We start from the raw sequence: 24,234 nt of genomic DNA, 5'->3' as shown, positions 1-24,234 counted from the left end.
ATAGCATGATAGGTCCACTTTAAGTAAACACCGCTGACATGTTTAAATGTCATCTAGTGTAAATTAATCCCATTCAGCTCTTACCTTTATAAATCAGAGACTACCCATCATTAAACAGTACTCCAACACATTGTGACATATCATAATCTCCTGCCTTCATCCTCCTTAAACTTCCAGTGGCCATGCAGGGCCGGCACAGCAGACTCTAATTCAAAGCCAAACCCATTCTGTCTGTAAGGCAACACAAGAGCCGTGGATGTCAGTGGGGGAGAGGATGAAAAACAGACAGGTGATGAGGAGTGGAGGATTCTTTAGCGTTTAATCACAAACCTTTCAGGGACGTTTCATTGAAACGTACACAGCTACGACCGTACTGCCGCTGTTGATTTGGAGGCCAGTGTGTCGGGGTCACCGGGGTCAGGACGTGGATCACAACAAACACTCCGAAGAGGAAGGAGCGGGGCCAGAGGTCGGGCTCCCTGCTCCTCGCTACGCCTCCCTAGTGAGGTCTGGCGACATCGCCTAGGAGCTGATGAGCTGCAGCGGTTATTAAGAGGGGCTAAACATATCATTTCCTTTGTCACCGTGATTAGGGCCCAAGGCGAGGGGCCCCTCAGGTGGTGGAGGTAGACCCAGAGTGTATGATTAGCTCTGCCATTTAAATGACATTCACACTAATCGCTAATATCGGGTCTGTCAAGGTGTGAATACAGTGAGGAATATGACGGTAGTGTTGGGAGGCTGGAGCAAATGCGAGGAGAAGTGCGGCAATGTCCAATTCCGCTCTGTGTCGCTCAACATCTCTTTTTGTGTGCTTCTGTAAACATTAAATCTCCCATGAAACCGAGGGGGATTCAGTTGTTTGAAAAGGGATTGGCAGTTGGGGCGAAAACAGAAGAACGGGCCCTTTGGTAAAGTGCTAGTAGATTTGTATTCTCTTGTATAAACAGCAGCGTCCATTTGCTTAGCGAGCTGAGGAATAAAGGCATTGGTTCACTTTCTGCTGGTAGAAATTCATCTCTGAAGTTGCTGCCATCTTTAAAACCGGAATGACCCTGCTCTCTCTCTTGCCTGAACAAAAGGGGGCATTATCAAACCTCGCTCTCAGCAGTGCTAGATCCATTTGGTAAACAGCCTGTGTCCTACAGTAGTAATCAGAGGGTATTTTTGAGGGATTTGCAGGCTGGCCAGGAGGCATCCGCTGGAGTGATCTCTAATTGCTAGAAGCGGAGGCCTAGACTGCCTGGCGCTCTTTTGAAGCCATCGGTAGCAGCTTCCAGCCAGAGGAGCCAGCAGGGGGAAGGCTTCCCACTGTGGCACTCCGTTTCTCTTTATTTCCTTCTCTTTTTCTCCCTCACCATGCCTTCATTCTACTTTTCTTGTGCTCAGTTGCCACTTCTTTCCATTCTCTTCTTTTCCTTCCTGTTTCTTCTCTGACTGTACTTATTCTTTTTCTACCCCCCCTTTCTCCTACTCAGTCAATGAGCCAGCAATCACTTTTCAGACAGACATCCTCTGCTCAGTCGGCCATGTTCAATCCCTAGCACCAGTGGCTGATGAGGCATTGTGGTGACGTCAAGCGCCGGGGCTTTTACGGGGAGCAACAGTTGACCTGTGGAGTCGCAGCTCAGATTCCCAGGTTACAGGACTCATACTGGCAGTCTCTTCATGAAATAATGAATGTAATATGACAAAGAGATAGAAAGATAATGAGGCCAATTATTATTTTTTGTCGCACCTAGTGAGACAGGAGAGGCAAATGTATGTCAAATACTTGGTGTGTAATGATAATACCACTAAAGCTTTGTTTCTGTATAAGCTTGGGTATCCTGGGGCAAAACAACTTCTACTCTACAAAGCACCACTACGCAGCAGAGAGCGTTCATACTTTAAAGAGCAACCTCAAGACATACCTTTTTAACTTGGCTTTTAACTGAACAGCATTTTATTTATATATATATAATATTGCGTGGGTTTTAAGTGATATTTTAATCAGAAAGCTGTGTTAGTCTGGTTATTACCTGGGAAGGAGGATATAGTATTGTTTTTTTGTGTATATTATATATATGTGTTTGATTTGTGAAGCACTGTATGAAAAGCGCTATATAAATAAAGTTTGATTTGATTTGATACATCATAATTTAATATTGTTCGAAAGTTGGACATGGCATATGCATAGGCTTGGCCGTGTTGTCTGCATTGCTTAAGCTGGAGCTGTTAAATTCAAAGACACACAAATAGAAAAAAAAGAAAAACTGCCCGCTGTCTTCCATTCCACACAAACCAGTTTCTGGTTGTTTGGAAGGCAGCTCGCTCAGTGTGACATTGACTTCTCAGTGCCAATTCCACACTGGGAGCTGCACTTGCTAGCTTTGCTGCCAATCCAGGTAAAGAGATTACAGACACACACAATGCAGTCTTCTGTTCGTCTGCCAAGAAGAAAACCAGCCTTTTAAGCCCATAGAGAAAAAAGAGCTATACACAAATTCACACAGCCTTGGCCCCCGTCCTCGCACAACAACCAAGAATTCCCTTCTTCTCCAGGAACACGGTTTCTAATATGGGCCTTGCTTTTTTGGCTCCCTCGTAAAAGCATCCTTGTGACTGAGACACTTATCCTGGTCTCCAACACTGTTGCACATTACTATTACTTGCATCATTCAAATAAAGCAGGAATGTGGCTTACAATCAGTCACACAGTCATTATGAAGCTACACTAATGGGTGCTGTCTGGTTACAAACTAAAGTAAAATAATATGAAGGAAAAGTTACACTAGGATTTCATCAGCCTTCTTAATGGTGTGATTAAAAAAGGTGAAAGAGAACGTGTGTGTCACCGGAAATAGATATAGGTGCCACTTTTATATTTGTAACTCGCTGTAATTAACTAAAAACTCGTTCAAAACTTAAAACTAGATGGGAACTGCGGGGATGACACTGATTTATAGCAGTAGAGATTTTTGCCAAGCATGAATCCAACAATCACTGACTGTGGCATGCAGTTTTGACCCAATTAATCAGCTACTCATAATCGTAAGAGTGTAATTTAGCTTCGGGATTGCAATGTACTAATTTGCATGGTACTGTATGTACTTATCTTTTTTTGGATTACGCATGATGCAGAGAAGCTGCTTGTGAATAATCAAATCAGAGGGAATGTATATCTACATGATACATTTCTCCTAAAAAAGGTCCTGTGTGGACTATGTGAGGGGAATGCTTCTATAGAGAGAAGCGGTGTCATGTGGTAGAAAAGGAGGGCTAATTATGGTGTGGCAGAGTAATGAAGGATGCATGCGAGGAGCAAGACAAAGTAAATCATCTATCATCTACTGTACCTTTAACTCGCTAATTAAAGCCTGATGATTTTGCAGTTAACGATAGTTGCCACTCTGCTCTCGCCCATCTCCGTCTCCTCCTCTAAGAGATGCCATTTGTCTCACCTCAGCATCACTCTCCTTGGCGCTACCAATTGGGTTTGACAGTGAAATCACATTTCAGATCATAAATCAAATGTCAGCCTGCAGGACAGACTTGGCAGCAGATGACAAAATGATTTGGACCCGGGGCTACTCCGAAAGCTTTTATTTCCCACCCGTGGAGCTCGTACTGTCAGCATGAGGATTCGTGTAGGGGGGTGTTGGGAATTATGGTATGCTGGGCTCATGACCTTGTCTCAGGACACGGGCTACAGTATGTTTCCGAACACACAGACACAAACAGTAATCTGGACCTCCTACACTGCTGAATAAACCATCAAGAACCAAAAGTACACCTAAATACAAGTATTGTAAAACTGCATTTAATAACCCAGGTTCTTATTTGTTTCAATCACGGAACTCAAGAGTCGTTCATTACGGAAAGGTGTCTTTATGGGAAACCTTCAATGAATTTCCTACTAAACTTTTGCTCAGAAAAGACACTTTTGTATTTGAACCAGTAAGAATAATACTTATACAAGAATAAGGCTATCGAAGAACCTATGGATTACTAATCATTTATTGTATCTATCTCTGATACATAAAGTGGAGATAGTTTATTTGTAGCCAGCAAGGTAACGAAAACAAGTATACCGAACTACACAGTTCATGATGAAGAGAACATATTGTTTATGTCAGTTAAAGTGCAGTTGTTGGTAAATTAACAAAGTTAGACATTGAGCAATGAACTTCCCATGACATTGCTCACATCTGATTTATAAAATACCATTTTGATTTTTTTGTATTAGTTGTCCTCTACACATATATGAACTTCATGGCCTCTTCACAGGTACAGAGTAACCATTTGTTGTCTCTCTTGTTTACCATTCTGGCCAATCTGGTGATCATGGTTATCACGGTACGATTGAATTGTGTAGAATAAAATCTATGTCAAATGTCAAATGAAGAACTGCGTTGCCTTATTTTTATTTATTTTTTAAAGTTTGACAGCATTCTGGGCATTTCCTTTTCTTTCACAATATGGGTGTCAGGAGAGTAAGAGAAGGTTGAAGGGAGGCAGTGTGGGGGGGACACTGCGGTAGAACAGGGAACAATAGGCGCCCTCTGGCATCAACCTCTGGACAGCCCAAGCTGCTCACCAAAGACACTGACTCACCCACAATGAACCGCTGCAGTAGGAAGGGAGGCTTTAGAGAGTTCAATCTCCAGCACAATTGGCCGTATTCTACTCCTTTAAATGCCAGGGAGATGGTGTGCGGCGTGCGCCTTTGTGAGGGGCTTTGCTTACAGCGAGTGTCCTCTAGCAGGAGGGACAGAGAGGGGAAAATGGAGCGATGGCGAAGACAGGCAGGGTGGTGCGGGGACAGAAATAGTTGGACTGTGTAAATGAAAAGGAGGAAAATAATAAGACTGAATGACTGGGCGAGATAAAAAAAAAAGAAAGAAAAAAGTGGCGAGCGAAACGAGAAGGGTAGAGACGGTCTCCTCTGGCTGTCGTTTGGCCGGCCTCGCAGGGACCGTCTGAAGGACAATGCTGCCACTAGTGGAGTGTGACGTTTGTCCTCTATCCAATTCACCACAGCCCCAAAGAAAACCCACTTACAATCAAGTGTCGATCATGCATCTCATACACAATAAAGTCTTCCAAACAAAATACAATGCATTATCGTAATATACAATACAGCCTCTGTGCAAGAAAAAAAGAAAAAGAAAAGCTTAATGGGAAAAATAAGAAGGCACTGAGATAACATTCAAATGAGGTGATGTGGAAGTCATTGTTCGCCACAGCAGGCCTAACTGGAGATCACATTTAACTGCTGTGCATTTTATACCCACTTCTTTCTCTCTGTAAAGATACATTTCCTTTTTCATGTTTTAATTGTACATTCCTCTTTATTATCCTGTAAGTATTTTCTCTATATTTTTATCTCCACCAGTCTTAAGTAAATTCAGAAATGCCATCCGACCTCAAGGACAATTACTTCTTTTCGTCAAGTTTTGCCTTAGAAGAAAAGAGCCACAAAGGCTTCTTTTATTTACAAAATATGCATATTTAAAGTTTGGTTGCATTGCATTTGCATATATACAGTATACCGCACCTTTAAAGTACATTGCTTTGCGAAGCATTAGAGGCGCTTAGTGAACTGTTATTTCGGGACTTGCAATTACATAGTAGGCACCATTTTTTTGCATGTTATTTTGGATTGTTAAATAAAGAATGTGTTCTTTTGACCTATTGCAGTGCTTCAGGATGATCCAGAATATTTTTTTCATGAATCAATCTCGATGATTAAAATGAACACAGGTGGGGAAATTGATTTGGACTGCCAGATGCCCATTACTGGAACTGTAGGCAGCGGGAGAACGGGCCCAGGCACTGGTTTCACTGATAATATATTCAATGTCCTTTCCTCTGTGGTCACGGGCAGCTGAGCCATTAATATTACACAATCACACCAATGGCTCTGATCAATTATTCAATCTCTCGTATGGCTCTGTCAAATTCTATGCAATTCATCTGGTTGTGATTTTTAAAGATGAAACGGCAAGTATCCACCATTTCTACTTCCAACTGGAACAAAATATAAAAATCCTGGTTGGATGAAACAGCCACAGCAGAAATTAGCGCACCTGCCTCCTGCCTCCTGCCTTCTGCCTCCGTGTCAATATAAATATGTCCGCTGTCATCAGAAACATTTCCAAGGAGGCTGTTTCTCCATCATTGTCTTCATTTGAAGGGCATTTTGCTGCCCAAAGGCAAACGCCTAACGCCCTGAGCGTGGCGCCCATCCCCTCTCAGTGCAGCAGACAGGAGAGGGAGAACAGGAGAGGGGGGGGGGAAATAAAGCCTTCGTCTCAAAGCAGACCTCACACTGGGTTCTGTCACTACAGATCAAAATCCCCTCAAAGCCATAGATCACTTCCACTGCAGTTCACATGTTCCACACTTAGAAACTGTTTACCAGCCTCAAAGAGTTCGTCCGCCACACACACACACACACACACACACACACACACACACACACACACACACACACACACACACACACACACACACACACACACACACACACACACACACACACACACACACACACACACACACACACACACACACACACACACACACACACACACACACACACACACACACACACACACACACACACACACACACACACACACACACACACACACACACACACACAAACACACACACACTGCTCTTAAACATTTATATGGGTTGAGAGGATGCTCACTGCATACATCTAAATGGCAAAACAGCGCTCAGCCAAGTAAACTGACATGGTGCCAGCTCTGCCAGAGAACTGTCTGCTCCTTTCTCTTGTGGAAATACCTGTCAGAGCCTGTCGACTACTCTCGCACACAATGATACATACACACATACCAGTGGAGGACAGCCTGTCTCCTGAAAGTTCCTCTAACGTGAGGATTCATAGCCAATAAAAGACATCATAGTCTAGTTGGCAGCTCATAGAGTCCTGTTGTGAACCCGGATATGTTGAGTACCTCATAGTTTTATGTTAGAAATGTATAGTAAGGGTCCCCAGCACATAGAAACTGCCGGATGCTAACTTGCATATGTTGAGCAATTTGCACAATAAGCATAAGTTGCACTTTAAATAGCTTTAAATTGCATTATAACCAGGGGTGCACATCACTGGTACGCAGGCACGCATGCGCGGCAAACATCTGAATTGCATCTGAATTCACTTTATGATTGATTGAACTGGGTGCTGGCCGAGCCGCGCAGGACATAACCGACGGACCTCTGAAGCTTTACAGGAGGCAGAGGCTTAGATCACTGGACGACAGAGTTGTTCACCGTGTGCACAGACAGGGTCAACGTCGGTAAGAACAACAGAATTGTGCCAAAACTCTGCCAACTGGTTGCAGTGGGAGACTCCCCTGTGGTCAAGCTGCTGCAGTTTTATTTACAACAAAGTGGAGTGAAACACACAGCTGCAATCTTCCTCAGGGTGTTAATGGAAGAGTTTGAAATCAGACAGAGAGGTGGAAGAAGTACTCAGATCTTGTACTTGAGTAAAAGTAGAAGTACCAGAGTGTTACTCTGTTACAGTAAAAGTCCTGCATTCAAAATGTTACTCAAGTAAAAGTAATGCAAGGACTTCACAGTTTTGGCAACAGGTTTTGGAGAAAGCAAATCGGAGGCTTAAAAAGAGACAGGGAGGTGCATCTTCATCATCTTCATCATCTAGCATGCAAGAAGTGTAAATAGAGGACAGTGAAGGAGACACTGAGGAGGACCACGCTTCGTGTGGGGTGAGTACCAAACGCTGTCTCCTGGTACTCATCTGAGTAACTCACTAAAAAGGTTATGTGCACCTCTGAGGGTGATGAATGCAGTTCGGACATTTAAAAGGGTCCAAAATAGTAGTTTTAACCAGAAAGAGGCCATATTTGTGGTCCCTAGGGGTATATTTTTATGAAGTTTTGTTCTATTATGAAGTTTTAAGGGACTCTGGATCGTTTGGTTTTGACAGATTGCTTATTTATTTGAAAAACAAGATGTCCAAAGTTGAGGTTATAATATTAATCTTGTGCTCTCTATATCCAATTTCAACACTGCTCATGGTAGTCAAAATCAGCCCACCGAGAGTACAAATATGGCAATTTTCTGGTTAAAACTGCCAATGTTGATGTCAGAAATACATTCAGCATCCTCACCACTACCCAAAACCACTCAGAAATGCCATTTTAAAAAAAACTATTGTCCCCATAGGCTATAATGCAATGTTATGTTAATTAAAGCAATTCACGCTAATTGTGCAAATTGCCCAATTTATGCAGGTTAGCACCTGGCTGTTTCTGTGTACTGGGAGCATTTTTTTTCTATGTGGTGTGGACCCAGTTCTAACATAAAACTTTGGGGTACTCAACATTTCCAGGTTCAGAATGCTGCATGGCAACCTGACCATCACACGGGCCTGCGGGTTAAGTGACAGCCCTATATGTGTTTACCGGCACCTACGTTGGGCCTGTGAGCGCGGCTTACACCACCGCATTGTGGCGCAGGGAGGAAACCTGTCTTTGGAAAGTCCTCTGCATGAGAGAGAAACGTCCCCTCGTCTTAGATAAGGGGGCCGATGAGAGATAGCGATAAAGTCAGTGCTTCTCCTGGGCTTTATCTGATGCTGTTATCTGACTGCACAGCACCCACCATCTCACAATCTTTACACCCTTTAAGCACCTCTCTGAAACACTCACACCGGCATCCTCACACACACACACATGAGCGCTCAAACATTCTAAACACCATACCAGCTTATTGATTACTTTGACACACTCCCATTGTTGAGCAGATGGTACACCTAATATCATGTAAGATTGGAACTGTTCTGTGTTACCTCATGGGGAAAGGACATAAAATGACTATTTTCTCACCTTTCAGAAAGAAAAAAATGGAGGTTTGGGGGAAGAGAGTTGTGCACTTACCTCTATGTCTGTTAGTTGTCTTATCGAACATAAGCATGGCGTCGTCCACCTGGAAGACAAAGAAAGCACTGATTAGCTTAATCTTTTCAAGCAAAAAACTCACGTCACGCTCATTCTTCTCACTGTAATTATATATATGAAGTGCATGAATATACAGTCTTGCTGTTTTTCAATCTCTCCTTCAAAATAACTCTGCGTTCACTGGATTATGTCAGGTTTTCCTCTTTCGTCTGCAAGTCATTTCTTTAAAGGAATTTTAAGCAATCGTTTTTGACTTTGTTGGCAAAGATGCAAGTGGCAATAAGGACAGGCAGTGGAGAAATTGAGAGGTGTGTGGACAATATGTTTATTTTGATGAACACCAATGTCCGGTGCTGTGGAGAGTGACAGATAGACACATTACAGTAAGCGAGCGTGAGACAAATGGGATCCTTCCCTCATCTGGCGGCGGCGGCAGCATCCACCATAATATCATCCCTCATCATGTCCAATAAAGCCACACACAGACAGACAGCATCTTTTCCCTTCACACGTCCCTGAGAAACGGATATCTAGACACACTCTGCTTTCTATAACTCTGAAAAATGCTTAAAAAACTGAGTGAGGCTCATTTAGTCTGGTAGAAAAATAAAAACTAAAAAAGAAGGGAAGAAAGCAGCAGCAGACAGAAACAAAGAGGGAACACTCTGCACTATTCACTCTGTGGTTCTGGTCTCTAGGTGAGTGTAGCGGTGTACCGAGGAGGCTTGATGCCGTTCAGGGGGAAGATGTGCACACAAGCATGCGCCTGTGTTTTTTCACAGGAGGGTGACGAAGCTTCGGGAGGAGATGGGAAGAGACAAGAATAGGGGTCTCACTCAAGCCGAACTGTCTGATTGGATAAAGAGAAGTGCCTGGCAGCCAGGCAGACTAGCGCTGGCACACAGTTCCCGCCACCCTCTTGCCACACATTTGGCACACAAGACGTTGGCACAGCTTGCAGGGCCCGGTTACTCACTGCACGGCTGAGGGGCCACATGCGGCTCCCGGGAACTTTGTTGAGTTTTTGTTGAAAAAAAATGTATACATACACCTATAGGTAAATACATTTAAAAAATGATTTGGACAAAGTTTTTCTAAAACTAAAATGTAGTATACAAATGAAAGGATTTACTAAGGGTTAGGAGGCTTTATTGCAAGATAACCACCACTAAAATAGAGCAACACATCTTTGATTCATGTCGTTTATAACTGGACTATTACAATTATTATTAACTTTGTCTGTACAAAGTAGTCTTTCCAGGAAATATGTCCAAATCAACAAAAACTGCAAGCCGGCATGCAAGACGCTCCGCTTCTGAAACGCGCCCGGTTGGGTATGACGCTGGAGGAGGACGGACCAAAACCACGGCACAGCCGTAACACGGCACAGACGGACCCGGTGGAATCCCGGGGTAAGGTTGTCACTATTACCTCATTCACACCAACGCAACTCCGGTTCAAGCTCCGTGCTAGGGTTTTTTGCAGGTTCAGAACCGGTTCTTCGGTTTGGCTCCGGCTCTTTTCACACCGCCCAGAGTCTGACTGGTGCTGCGTCATTGCGTCATCGTTTGCGTCATGACGTAACCGTTTGCGTGCCTGCTTCATAAAGCCAAACCACGCGGAAACCCCTCACAGCTCACACTAACAACAACAACAATGGCCGATTGTGCTCCAGCTTCCTCTGTACCTCTTCGGAAGACCAGATTCCCAGTAGGTAGCTGGTCTCTTCAGTGGACCACTGCTGCTTGTTAAGTTTCTCCATCGTTGTGTACAAACTGGATAAAACGCCGGCTTTTTGTTGTTGTACAGGAGTTGATCCCGCGGCCGCCCCTGCCCCGCCTCGACGTAAGTGTGACGTATGCGGTGCTTTTGCTCCAGCCGGACAATTTTTTGGTGCTTGAAACTAACCGGATTCCGGAGCTAAGAGGCTGCTCCGCTGGCGGTGTGGAACACGAAAACCCAGTGCTTTTCAAGCTCAAGCTCCGAACCGGCCCTGAAACACCGTTGGTGTGAATGAGGTATATAAGACAGTGTCAGTGTGACAGTGGTGTTTCTACTATCTACTAGTATATGTTACACAAATAAAATCCTTCTTCCCTTGTCATAGCAGACTTTGTAAATATTGACTCAATGTTGGACGCGATATTACTGGCAGCCAGAGTTGGGTGTAACGCGTTACAATAATAATATTACTTGTGTCGGTAACGGAGTAGTGTAACGCGTTTATAATTCAGTAATCACACTACAGTTACTAACATTGTGCTGACACGCGTTACTTGTCATAATCACACTGACAGACAAGAGGGGTTTCCGCCGCAGGTTTATATGTACGTAATCTGCGCGACTTGCGCGTCCACATTTCCACGTGCAGTGCTGCATAAACATTCCGATTCCGCTTATCGATTCCGGTTCTTATCGATTCCCCGTTTCGATTCCAAAATTGTAAAAGAAAGAGGTCAAACGTTTAGATAACAAAAATATCTTTAGTCTTTTAAGCTTTAACTGACATTTTTACAAATAAAAGCGTACCGAGCCGGCCGTCAACGGCCCGCTGACGGCCGGCCGTTCTGTGATTCTCCAGAACACACAGATGGCCAGTCCGCTATGTATTCCACCGGGTCACCGCAGGGCAGACGGACCCGGTGGAATACAGGGTCTACCGCGTTTAGGAACCGTTAAGCAGAACCGAAATTGTGTATTTTGTATGGGTACCCGGTACCCAGCATTTTCTTATCAGTTCTCATCTGGAACCGAGTTTCGGTTCCCAACCCTACATACACCTAAATTGTCTTTGAACCTAACCTTTTGTGTTATCCATTAAAGTGAGAGAAAGTAGGGTAACTTGATTTTGTAAAAAAGTGAGCTGTGATTTTATTGAATGAGTTTGAAGAACACAGTAACTTCTGGTTGTTCTTTATTTTCTGCAGTTCATATATTTTACTGTTACATAGAGTACCTAGACAGATTATAACTCTTTTCAGGAACTAAATAATAAAAATATTTGTAGTTTTTGCTGGAATTCCGCTCTTCAAACCAGAAACAGTTAATAACGTCTCCACATCTGACAGCATGAAAGCTCCAAAGAGATGGAACAGCATGTTTACTATTTATGGTAAAACGTTTAATTTGACAAGTGTGGCTGACAGCCTGTGATCACTTAATGGGAGACAGAAATGAATAGCATTTTACTTCTGTCATGTAATGTCATAAATAGCAAAACCCCCAAAAAAGTAGCTAGAAGTGCTGAGAAAACGAAAATATTCAGTTTTTCAGAAAAATGAAGGTGCTCTCTTGAAATACAACTGTTGTGACAGAGATTGATTAGCACCAATTTTGTGAAGCCTGCTCTGTGATTTGGCGAGATGAAACTCATCAAAATGTAAAATCGTACCCACAGGCACCTGCAAAGATGATGGACGCAACATAACACTGTTTGTGACGTGTAATACGTTTGTTTGGTTAGGTAGCTAACTATAATCATTGCAATGATGCTATCAAGGCAAACAAGTAAGAGCATAACATTCACAAATTCTGTGTTTGAGACATGGATTTGCTTGTTGTCTCTCTTGTCTCTTGTCTGTCTACCCAAGTCTAATAAAATATCCTGCCTCAATGACTACAGACCCATAGCCCTCACATCTGTGGCGATGAAATCATTTGAGCGCATCATTCTCAGGCACCTAAAAACCAGCACCTCCCCCCTCATGGATCCATATCAATTTGCTTACAGAACCAACAGATCCGTGGATGACGCTGTCAACCTGGCAATCCATCACACTCTACAACACCTGGAATCCCCCAACACCTACACCCGCATCTTGTTCCTGGACTTCAGCTCCGCTTTCAACACCATCAACCCGGAAAAACTCTTCAATAAACTAATGGACATGAACACTGACCCCTGCATCTGTCACTGGATCCACAGCTTCCTCTGGAACAGACAACAACGGGTCAAAATAAATAACTCCACATCTCTCTCTCTGCACCTCAGTATAGGAGCTCCACAAGGCTGTTTCCTATCCCCCTGGTTATTCTCACTCTACACAAACCAACTCACATCTCAGCACCCCACAGTCAACATATATAAATACGCAGATGACACAACAATAACAGGACTCATCTCAAATAATAATGAAACACAATACCTCACTCAGATCCATCAAGCAGTCACCTGGTGCTCAGAAAACAACCTCCTACTTAACACAGCAAAAACCCAAGAAATAATCATCGACTTCAGGCAAAAGCCACAGCCCAAATCACCTCTATATATCTCTGGCAAACTCATTTCCACCACAGAATCACTCAAATTTCTTGGCACTCACATAAGCAATAACCTCAAATGGAAGACCAACACAGACCACATCTACAAAAAAGCCAACCAAAGGCTATTCTTTCAGCAGAACAGCAGTTCAGACAACCTCTCCCGGAATAAACTTCAACGTATCATCAATAAAGCATCAAAAATCACCTGCAGTCCCCTTCCATCACTCGAATCACTTCACCACCAACGAACTGTCACAAGGGCAAAGAAAATCATTTCTGACCCCTCCCACCCAGGTCACCATGTCTTCCAACTTCTGCCCTCAGGGAGGCGCTACAGGTCACTGTCCGCCAAAACCGCCCGCTTCAAAAACAGCTTTTTCCCCTTTGCAATACGGACACTAAATGGACTCTAAATAACCCCAATGAACAATCACAATCCACCACACCTTGAACTTTATGTTATGTCTTTGCCCTGTGCTGTGTGTTGTACTTTTTATTGTCTGTTTATTGTATGTTGAATTGTATGGAACAAGCTGTAATACTCTGCACTGAACACGAATTCCACCAGCCTGGCTGTGTGGTCATTAAAGATTCTAATCTAATCTAATCTAATAGATTTACATCTGGAGTTATACGTTTTAAATATGTGACCTGCTCCATCGAAATCAGTCGCATTGACCCGAAGACACATTTTGAGTTGTATACACTGTTGGAAAGAGGAGATTCCTAGCTTTCTAATGATATCAGGATTGTTGTTGTACTCCAAATATTAAGCAAAATATGTCACATTATATAATGACTGTCACCGAGTCATCATTTTGAGGAAAAGGCCTTCAGAGTTTCCTCTTCTCTGGAATCCATCGATCTGATTGATTATTAGCGGAGCAAATGATCAAAATACTATGGAGGGAAGATATTTTAGTTTGGATTACTGGCCTGGGGGAAGCTCGCGAGTGTGTGTGTATACGTGTGAGTGTGTGTTTGTGTGTGTTTGTTTCCCGGGGAAAACACTCACGAGAAACACCGGCTGTTGTTATGCCTGCTGTGACGTCAAGTTACTCTGTTCTCCGCTTGTAAATATGTCGTTACAAGCTTCAAAGTTGTATTTATCATCTGAATTTGCACAAAAACGAGTTTAATATTCTGAAAGCCAAGACTTTGTTTATTTGGAATCAGATGAAAACAAACTGTAACAGACCCTGCCGTGTTATCTATGATTACTATACGCCTTACATTCATAATGTCAGCGGAGGGGGTGGGAGCAGCGCTGCGGAACAGCAGAGTGGCGAGTGAGAGCTGTCATCTTCCCTTTACAAGCTTCAAATATGTATTTATCGTGTGATTTTGGAAATAAAAGTTTCATATTCTGAAAGCCAAGACTTTGTTTGTTTAAAATCAAAACAAAACACAGAACTCCCGAACAACTATTTTTTTACACAAATCCACGTTTATTTTGAAATGAGCCGTTGCGACTTCCGACTGATTTCGATAGAGCGGGTCACATATTATAAATACACTAATCATAACGGATGAACATTTAATTTTAATTTTAAGTTTAGTACTTTATATCTAGAATAGACCTGTTCTAATTGTTTTTTAAATGGTGTACTGTCTCTGTAAGAGAGCGATCCTTAGCACATGTTGTCAGTTACGCTGTTGAACTGTAGAGTCGATTCTAAGCTAGAGTAGCTGTGGAGGCGCACGGTTTTCTTGTGTCCAATCATTTTAAGATTCATCCCGCAAAGGAAACTGTGGATTTACCTGTGACACAAGTTGATTGTGTTTTATAAACTCTATAATAGACCTCAAATGGATTTTGTAAAACGACATCATCATTATCCCTCAATAGATTCCAGCGTGTCCAGAACGCAGCCGCCAGACTCCTCACCCACACCAAATCATGGCATCACATCACCCCGGTCCTCAAAGAACTCCACTGGCTTCCCGTCTCTCACCGCATCCACTACAAACTCCTGGTCCTCAATTACAAAGCCCTCCACCATCTGGCCCCCCCCTACCTCACTGACCTCCTCATCCTCTACCATCCTCCCCAGACCCTCAGATCCACCTCAGTCGGTTTGCTTTCCACCCCAAGGCCAAACTCCAGAGCGTTGGGGACAGATCCTTCTCTGTGGCAGCCCCGAAGCTCTGGAACTCCCTCCCCCAAGACATCCGTGACTCTGAGTCCCTCACCCTGTTGCAGTCCCGCCTCAAAACCCATCTATTCAACTCTGTCTATCCATGAGCCCCCCCCCCTCCACCTCTCAATCAACTTCCTCTTGACTGCCTTTTCTGTTTATTTTATTCATTTTTTGTTTTGTTGTTGTTTGCCTGTCCTTGTTTGTCTATCCTCCCTCACACTGTAAAGCGTCTTTGAGTCAGAGAAAAGCGCTATACAAATATAATTTATTATTATTATTATTAGTATCATCAAACCTCAACCGCCACGAGCCCTTCATGCAACATGACATTCAAATATGTGCACTGAGATATTGATAGTATTGCTACTGTAAAGCCATTTACTGCCTGAGAGCAGGGAGGCTGCTACTTTGTAAAATGAAGTGTGGTCTATTAAAGGAAGTGCATTATATAAATGTGTGAACTGTGTTGTTGTGACATTATTAGAGGAGGACCATCCTGTCAGCGAGACCCATACAACAGAGAACGCAGATTCACAGTGAAGCACTGATGGGCACTTTAACAAAGAATGTGCACATCATGTGAGTGTCACACTCCAGCAGGTCACACAATACAGTCTCCCCTCTCTTCCACACACCCAGCCTCTCTATCTGCCACTTGCACAGTCTATAGAACCATCTCCTGTGCTTCAGGGCTTTTCAATGTAGTTATTCAAGCAGAACACAACTGTGTGCCTCCATCTGATAGAAGGTTAAGGACCTCTTCACTGCTCACAAAAAATCCCACCATACAGAGGTGAGGCCAGGCTCACCTCAGGGAATAAATCTTTCTTTCTCCCTCCTCCTCTCCTCCTCCTCCTCCTCCTCCTCCTCCTCCTCCTCCTCCTCCTCCTCCTCCTCCTCCTCCTCCTCCTCCTCCTCCTCCTCCTCCTCCTCCTCCTCCTCCTCCTCCTCCTCCTCCTCCTCCTCCTCCTCCTCCTCCTCCTCCTCCTCCTCTTTCACTCTTCCTTTTCTCCAGGCTCAGTGAAAAGAAAAAGTTCAAAGGATAATGGCTGTCTTATCACTATGTAAAAGGGAATGGGAACTCCAGCGAAGTGCCTGGCCTTTTGTGACAATGAAGAAAAGAGCAAAAGTCTATTTCACTGTGGTATATGCACTGGCACAGTCCACGGCTACTTAAAAAAGAGAAGGCTGAAGACAGTCGGGGGTGAGAGGGCCGGGCAGCTCTTTAACTAAACCTGTAGCAAACACATCTGAGCCAAATAACCTCCTCTTTAGAAAAAGGGCTGACAGGAGTGTATTAGCCGGGTGAATTGTTGGTTTACCAGCAATTTCGCTTTTACTCACAGAGAAGATGGCAATGCAATACTAGGGTCCTTTTTTTGGATCCCATTCGATAAATGGAAATTTGTTTAGGTATGACACAGACATGTCTGCTGATTAAATTAAAACGTAATAATGATCTTGATTTATTTTAATGTACATCTTCTTCAATGAGGTGAAAAAAGACGAGCATAAAAAAGAAAGAAAATTAAACTTTTTATGAACCTTTCATACTGAGCACATGAATTAAATAAAAAGGGCAATACCAAATCCAAATGCTCTATATTGTAATATTAACAAAAGTCATAATTATAAGAGTAATGACAGTCAAATCAGTAGTTACAATGACACTGGCAAAAAAAGTAGTAGTGGCAGTACCATTTTAAACTTTTCCGTATGGCAATGAATGTTGTTAAAGTAAGTGGGTTATGTGTGCATACAGTTGCGTGAAATCTGATATTTTAGATATGCTATCACTCAATATTGTTATTTTTCACATTTACATAATGTATAAAGGGGCCCTATTATGCAAAGGTTCAGGTTCATAATTGTATTTTGTGTCTCTACTGTGACATGTCTCCATGCTTTAATGATCAAAAGTTCTTTATTGTTCTCATACTGCCTGTGCTGCAGCACCTGTTCACCCTCTGAAACCAGAGCCCAGTCTGCTCTGATTGGTTAGCTGGCTGGCTCTGTTGTGATTGCTCAACCGCTTAGAGTTTCCCGTCCCTAAGCCTGTCACTTAAAATGTATTGGAGCGCTAGCCAATAAAAGTGTTACGTAGTGATGTAACTATGTAAGGGAAGTAAACAAAGGACAATGGAGGCGTTTACGGCAGAGAAACTCCCTCTGGAGGGAACTTTAGCATTTTAGCCTGTGCAAACCATTTTCCTATATAACAAACAACTACAGTAAAGGGAAAACCCCAGAAAGCAGACTAGGGCCCATTTAAACCATTTCAACTTGACTGAAAAGGTATCATTAAATCTAAATGCTAAAATAGTTTTCTTGTGTAAGCTTAAAGGTGACTGCACTTTGGTCATTGGTTTCAGTCCTCTTTGTATGCCATGTTTGTTAAAGGTCAGTTCCATTAGTTTCATACTTCATATTGTGACTAAGACTTGTGACTAAGAGACTTGAGATATTGAGCTGCATTTCAAAATAAAAGTGTTTAAATGTTTGCCTTTGGTGCACAATATGAACACAACTCAAATTATTTGAGCTTATTGCTATAAACCCTTTGACTCTCCATAACTTTTTAGGCCCATTACACCTAGTTCCAAGCCATAAGGTACAGATTTAGTCACGGCTAGAGAATGTGTGAGGTTTACAGGTCATGCTGATATATTCAAGTGGAAAAACTCCCCGTGGTCAGTCAATTGAGAGAGCAACATGACGCTAGAGCTCTATATCAGTCTGGTCTAACACCTTTTCCTGTTCCTGTCATATAGCATGACACCTAACTCCATACCAGGTGCAACCTCTTTGTCGGTATCAATCCATAGGTTTGAACAACCTCAGAAAAATGCAAGATAATTCCAGAAAAAGGTTGCCGAATGATGAATTATGTATCAAAGGACGATGGCATCAATAATGGCTAATGTGCTCCGTTTCTGGACAGGAAAACAGCGGCGGTGCCAGCTGACAGGGAGAGATTTAAGAGCTCTGGAAATGAATTATGACAGCGATTTAGAAAGGTGTCAAATGCACATTTACATTCGGCTCATGGCTGAAGGCTAGCGCAGGAGCAGTCCTGCAATTTGGGGGTGACACTGATATAGATCATATCTGATGCCAAAGGAACGGACACATGAGCCACAGACGGTGACCTGGGTCTGCTTATGCTCTTCCTTTTGTTGAGGCTCTGTTGTTGCCCAGCGGGGCTTTGTGCTGGTTCTATCCTCTCCTACATTCAACTATTACACTTGCTGTGCAGTTCACTTTCACTCTAGTGGAAAATAATGCACTGTTTGCGTGTTATTGGGCCATTTCTGTGTAAAGGTTTGTTGGGATTTGTGCTTATGCTGCGTTCAGACGCGATGCGATGTTTGGGGGCGGCGTGATTACATGTAAAGTCAATGCAGAGACGCGGACAGATGCGAATTCGCTCCGACGGCGAGTATGAAGCGGTGGACGCGGCGCAAATCACGCGATTGAACTGTGCCGCGTCAAACGCGGGAGTTACATTTTTTCAACTCGAGCGTCAAATTCACGTGACGCGTTCTCGCGGAAGCCAATCAGCGGTGAGGTTCTCAGCCTGCCGTTACTGATGTTCAACCAGAAAACATCAGCCATTAGCTGTTAGCAGTTAGCACACAGAGATCACAGCTCCTCATATCTGTTCAGAAACTGGACACAAGTTAAACAAGAACAAACCACAGACTGTCTGTGTCATGGCGAATACAGTCGCTGGTTTATTTATGTCTGTAGGCCGTTGTTATGAGTGTGGAGTGAGCATATACAACGTTAGCTTAGCCTGGTCGACCCAACTACATTCAGAAAACAAGCATTTTAAAAGGTTTTTCGCCTGCCGTCTTTTCTGCAGACTTGTCAAGCATTAATTCATGGTTTTTACTAACCGGCATCAGTATGTTGTTACGTCGGCATCATTTAGAAACGTGTATTACAATTTAATCACGGTAAAATATGTTCATTTTGTTGTTGTTAGCTCCCGAGCCAGCGCGTCTTGTTTGAATGATGCAAGTAAACACAGCTGGCAGCCGCGGTGAAACTTGAGCGATTAGAGCGAAGCGAATATTCGCATCGCGTCCGGTGTGAACGGACAATTAGACTAGAGTGATGCGATAGGAGCGTTTAGAGCGAAGTGAATATTCGCATCCAGTCCGGTGTGAACGTAGCATTACCGTAATTTTCGGACTATAAGCCGCGCCTTTTTTCCCATTTTTCGACCCTGCGGCTTATATAACGGTGCGGCTAATCTATGGATTTTTACAGCTAACGGCCACTAGGGGACCTCCTAAATCTATGGATTTTACAGGTTACAGTCCACCACCTTTAACTCTATGGGCTCTATGGCCGGTCCGCGCCCCCCACCTTTAAGCGGCGGGCTCCAGCAGGAAAAGCTGGAGGCCGGAAAAGAGTGAGACAGGTAGCGCGCAAAAGTAAAAGTGGAACCGAGAGTGGTACGAGAGACAGAACGAGAGCAAGACAGACAGACATTACGAAAACCACTGCTGTAGATCACTGCCGGTACGTGCGCTGGAAGCGCACCGTTTAAGTTTGAAAGTTGAAAAGTTTGTGTGTCTGAAACGCTATGTGATACAGTACAGTTTACACAGCACAGTACATGTTCTGTAGCTACTATTGCACTAAATGGTAACACTTGAATACGTTATGCAAATATGCAACTTGTTTGTTGAAATGTTAATAAATGGGAGCTTCCTCAAACAGCCATCTCTTTCCCGACAATCCCCTCTGTGCACGAACCCTTACATATGGTAATTAAACATTAAAACACCTGCGGCTTATAGTCCAGTGCGGCTTATATATGTACACATCATTCAATTTAGCTGCTGCGGCTTATATTCAGGTGCGCCTTATAGTCAGAAAATTACGGTACACTGAATACCAAGAGTACAGCCTGTGCTTTTTTGCATTGATTCAACAGGTGATGCACAAAAGAGCAGATTATTTTTAAAATCTAAGCAACTACTTGTGACAATATGTGGGTGATTCAACTAACAAATCTGTGTAAGAAAAAAAGAAAACCGCAGAAATAATTCCAACTAATTGTACTGAATCACTTTCACCTCAAATATAACTGAGCCGTGTAAGATATTCACATGTTTGCCATGACAAGGTGATGTCATTATCATTAATCAATGTTAATCATTCTTATGATTGAAATTGCATCAACCGAAAAGGTAGGAAGTGAAGGGCATGTCAGAAAATGTAGGCCTACTGTGGTTTGAGAATAGTACAAAAATTGAATATCGACAAAAGAGAGATGAAGTAAGTGCATTTTAAGTGAATACCTATTGTTATCAAATTTGATTTAAATCAGCCTTTTTAGAATAATTCAAGTCTTTAATACACGGCAAAACAAGCGCCCCCTACAATTTATACCTAGATGTCACCAGCAGGATTCTGAAAAGTTAAATCATGCCTCGTCATGCACTTACTCACCACTGAAAACTAATGAAAAAAGAGGCAGGTGCTTAACAAACTACTTCATAACATTCAGTTGGATTTGTAAAAAAATAACATTTGAAAAGGGCTATTTGCCTATAAGAAAAACACCTAAGTATTGCCAGAGGCATCTGATAAATACCATTTTCACTTGGCACGACAAATACTCTTTGAACCACCTCTCGTGATAAACTCAGTTAAATAACATATTGACTAGAGAGACCACTGTTAGGACATTGTAAGCCTCCTTGTTGACAAACATTCATTTTCCTTAAGTGTGTCTGAGCAAGAAAGTGGATCCCTGCCTTGTTAGGGCAGTATTCTCAAACTGCACCATCCTCACCATGGAGGATTTCGAAAAAGAAAAAAAAATCCTACAGGGATCAATGAAGAATTACATTATTACTATTCCATCATCATCATTACCATTAAAGAGATATGGGTCACGGTCAAGGAGAAAACTCAGCTAGCACTGCCCCTTCATCAACACTCCCTTTGCACTGTGAAGCATCTAATATTCTATTACAATGATGGCAATTAACAGAGAAATGATAGCGACCCAGTGACAATAGACACATTTGTGACAACCCTTTCGATTGTCCTTCTGTAGAGGAAATCTATATCATTGTCTGAGAACGATGAGCTGCAATGTGCTGCATCCACGGTTGGGCGCTTTTACAAGTGGTGGTTTAACAAGGAGCAGAGGGCAACATTTTAGCTCCCTATAAGCTCTTGCAATTACACAAGGGGGCAAAAGGGACACTGTTCTTATGCGTGAGCCTAGATGGGCTAGTGATTTTCTTTTAGGTCGTCAGCAGAGGCCAAGCCAGCTATGTTCAATCTGAAACACAACCTAACCCTTTCCCAAAAGGAATTATGGATGAGTGGCAACCCTCAGCAGGAGGGATGAAAATGCATTGCTAGAGTGCAAACATAACACACGTATGCATGAATCACCAACACATAGAACAAAGACAGTGAGGGTGAGAAGGCGCTTAATCAGGGATGCAGGGCCCCACGATTTAATAAAGTTAGATAATGGCACTCTTTTGTGCACCAGTCAATCCTAAAATCAAGTCAATTCCAGGCCAACTGGACGTTAAAGAATCTTGAACATATTGTTCTCAGTAATTGTTGTGTTGTGCTTAAAGTCTGTTTCCTTGTTTATTGTCTTAAAAATTAGTCTTTGGGCCGCCTTATAGCTCAATTGATCATTGTACTGGGGATTGGTGTCCAAGTGGAGGAACCGGGACTGAATATTGCCCGGTACTTATTTCTCTCCGTTTCAATTATGTCCCCTCAATAAAGGCACTGGTTGCCCAAAAAAAAAAGATGTAAAAAAAAAAAGGGTGCCCACGTCGATGTTGCAATTGGAGTTGCTGTGATGCAGGAAAAATGTCAAACCTGATCTGACAATACAGCAGTGGCGGCGCTAGGGGGTGGCTACTTGGGCTCAAGCCCCGGATGTTTTCTGAAAAGCCCCGGATGTTTCACTTAAAATGTCTCGGGAGTAATGTGCAGTACCGGAGTCCACCAGAGAGGCAGCCACTGTGGGACATTAGCCTGCGTACTGCGTAGCCTGCCCTGAAGAAGAAGTGATCCTTCCTAGTGCCTGACGAGTTTTAAGCTAATAGCATATACAGTTATGGATATTAGAAAGTTATTGTCATCGAAGCAGGCGCCACAAGCTGCAGCAGCAGCAGTATCAGCAGCTGACAACAATGTCATCACCAGCAGTCAAGAAATGGATGATGTTTCAGGTTTGTTAATCTAATGGTGATATCTGCACTCTGGCTGACTGAGTAAGAAGTGAAAAAGAGTGATGTAACGTTAATGTTATAGCTAGTAAACATGGAGTAACCACACTAAGTATACCCTTATATGTTAGTATGTATACAGAACATGACTAAAAATGATCCTAAGATGTAACGTTAACCCTTCATAACTCAGTCTACTTTTAAGACACTAAAATAACGTATTCCAATTTTTATTTTGTTTTTACGCGTGGAATTATACCGGCTCTCGTTTCAGTACACATAACAACAGAACTGACAGGCAACCCTCTGAATCAGACTCCGATTGGCTGTGACTGCATCCACTCAGAGTGTCCGATTCAGAAACGTGACTCTTACGGCCCGTCCACACAGCGGCGTGCGTTGAAGCTTCCAACGCTTCTGCCCATTCACTTTGAATGGGGTGACGTCACTTTTAGCCGAACTGCATCGTGGGTAGCGACGCGGAGCGTTGCTGGCGTGGCTCGCTGCTGGCGTGGCTCGCTGCAAAAGTTGAGCAATGCTCAACTTTTGACGCCTCGGCAGAAGCATCAGCCAATCGAATCATATGCCAGTACAAGCTCTAGCCAATCAAACCGCTGCTTGTGTGTCAGGGGCGGGAGATTCATGTGATTGGTCGAGTGTCAGACACGCCCGCCGGCAAGCGTCAACGCACGCCGCTGTGTGGACGGGCCGTTACACTCTTTACGTCACAAACAAAGATGGTGGATGAGAATAGATCTATAAAACGATAAGCAATGCGCCAGAATCAAGGTGAGACTATCCGCATCCTTTAAAACTCTACGCACATTCGTTTCACCTTAATAAGTAAAGGACTATTTGAGTGAGTTAAGGCATTAGTTTGCTTCATTAAAGGGTGTTAATGAGTGTTCTCCAGTGCCTTTTGTCCGCTTTAAGGTGTTATTAAGGTAGGGTTAATGTTGCTCTCAAAGTGCACCAGATTGATGCTTTCAACTTCAATATTTTAAAAAAAATCTTCCTGGGGGAGCATGCCCCCGGACCCCCCGAGAGGAGGCGACGACCCCCCTAAAGGAAGTTCGGTCCACCCCCCACTTATAAAAAATAGCACTGTACCCCTGCACTCCCCCCCCCAACCCAACGACTCCTGGGCTAAGCCCCGGATCTCCTACAATCCTAAATCCGCCTCTGCAATACAGTATAATCATATTGTATTGTATTTAGGGATGTCCCGATCACCTTTTTTTGCTCCCGATCCGATTCCGATCATTTGATTTTGACAATCTGCCGATACCGATTTTTCCCGATCCGATCTTTATGCAATGCATAAGAGAAAAAAAAGGTAACAGATAACGGCTGGTCATCCAACGCGATGAATTCAGCTATCTTGGCTGTTATTTTTTTGGCTTTTTCACTGTTCTGGGGCAGTTTCTCTGAAAGTGTCGGTTGTTTCAGTGCCGATACCTGAGTGGCCGCTGTGTACTCGTCGTGTTGTTGGTGTTTGTTTCTCAGGCAGCGTATTAGATTGGTCGTGTTGAACGTAGCTCTGTTCTTTCCACCACGCGGAACCTCCGCCTTGCAAACATTGCATCTGGTTACACTGCCTTCGCTTTCAATTTTTATAATACTTCCAAACTCCTGACATTTTCTCTGTCCCGACTCCCGAGTCAC

The 24,234-nt window shown here is 43.2% G+C and overlaps 1 protein-coding gene across 10 annotated transcripts in view; it reads right to left on the bottom strand.

Moving 5' to 3' along the window:
* Positions 1-24,234, bottom strand: part of msi2b (musashi RNA-binding protein 2b) — a 321,629-nt gene that overhangs the window by 134,686 nt on the left and 162,709 nt on the right. For all 10 annotated transcript variants that reach the window (XM_034226607.1, XM_034226606.1, XM_034226608.1 and 7 more), the window contains exon 7: positions 8,919-8,967. In XM_034226607.1, the coding sequence (XP_034082498.1) occupies positions 8,919-8,967 (49 nt within the window). The remainder of the gene's footprint in view (positions 1-8,918; positions 8,968-24,234) is intronic.

Source organism: Gymnodraco acuticeps, unplaced genomic scaffold (genome assembly GCF_902827175.1).
Source record: "Gymnodraco acuticeps unplaced genomic scaffold, fGymAcu1.1, whole genome shotgun sequence".
Taxonomy (NCBI): Eukaryota; Metazoa; Chordata; class Actinopteri; order Perciformes; family Bathydraconidae; genus Gymnodraco; species Gymnodraco acuticeps.
This window is presented reverse-complemented; position numbering and strand designations above follow the sequence as displayed.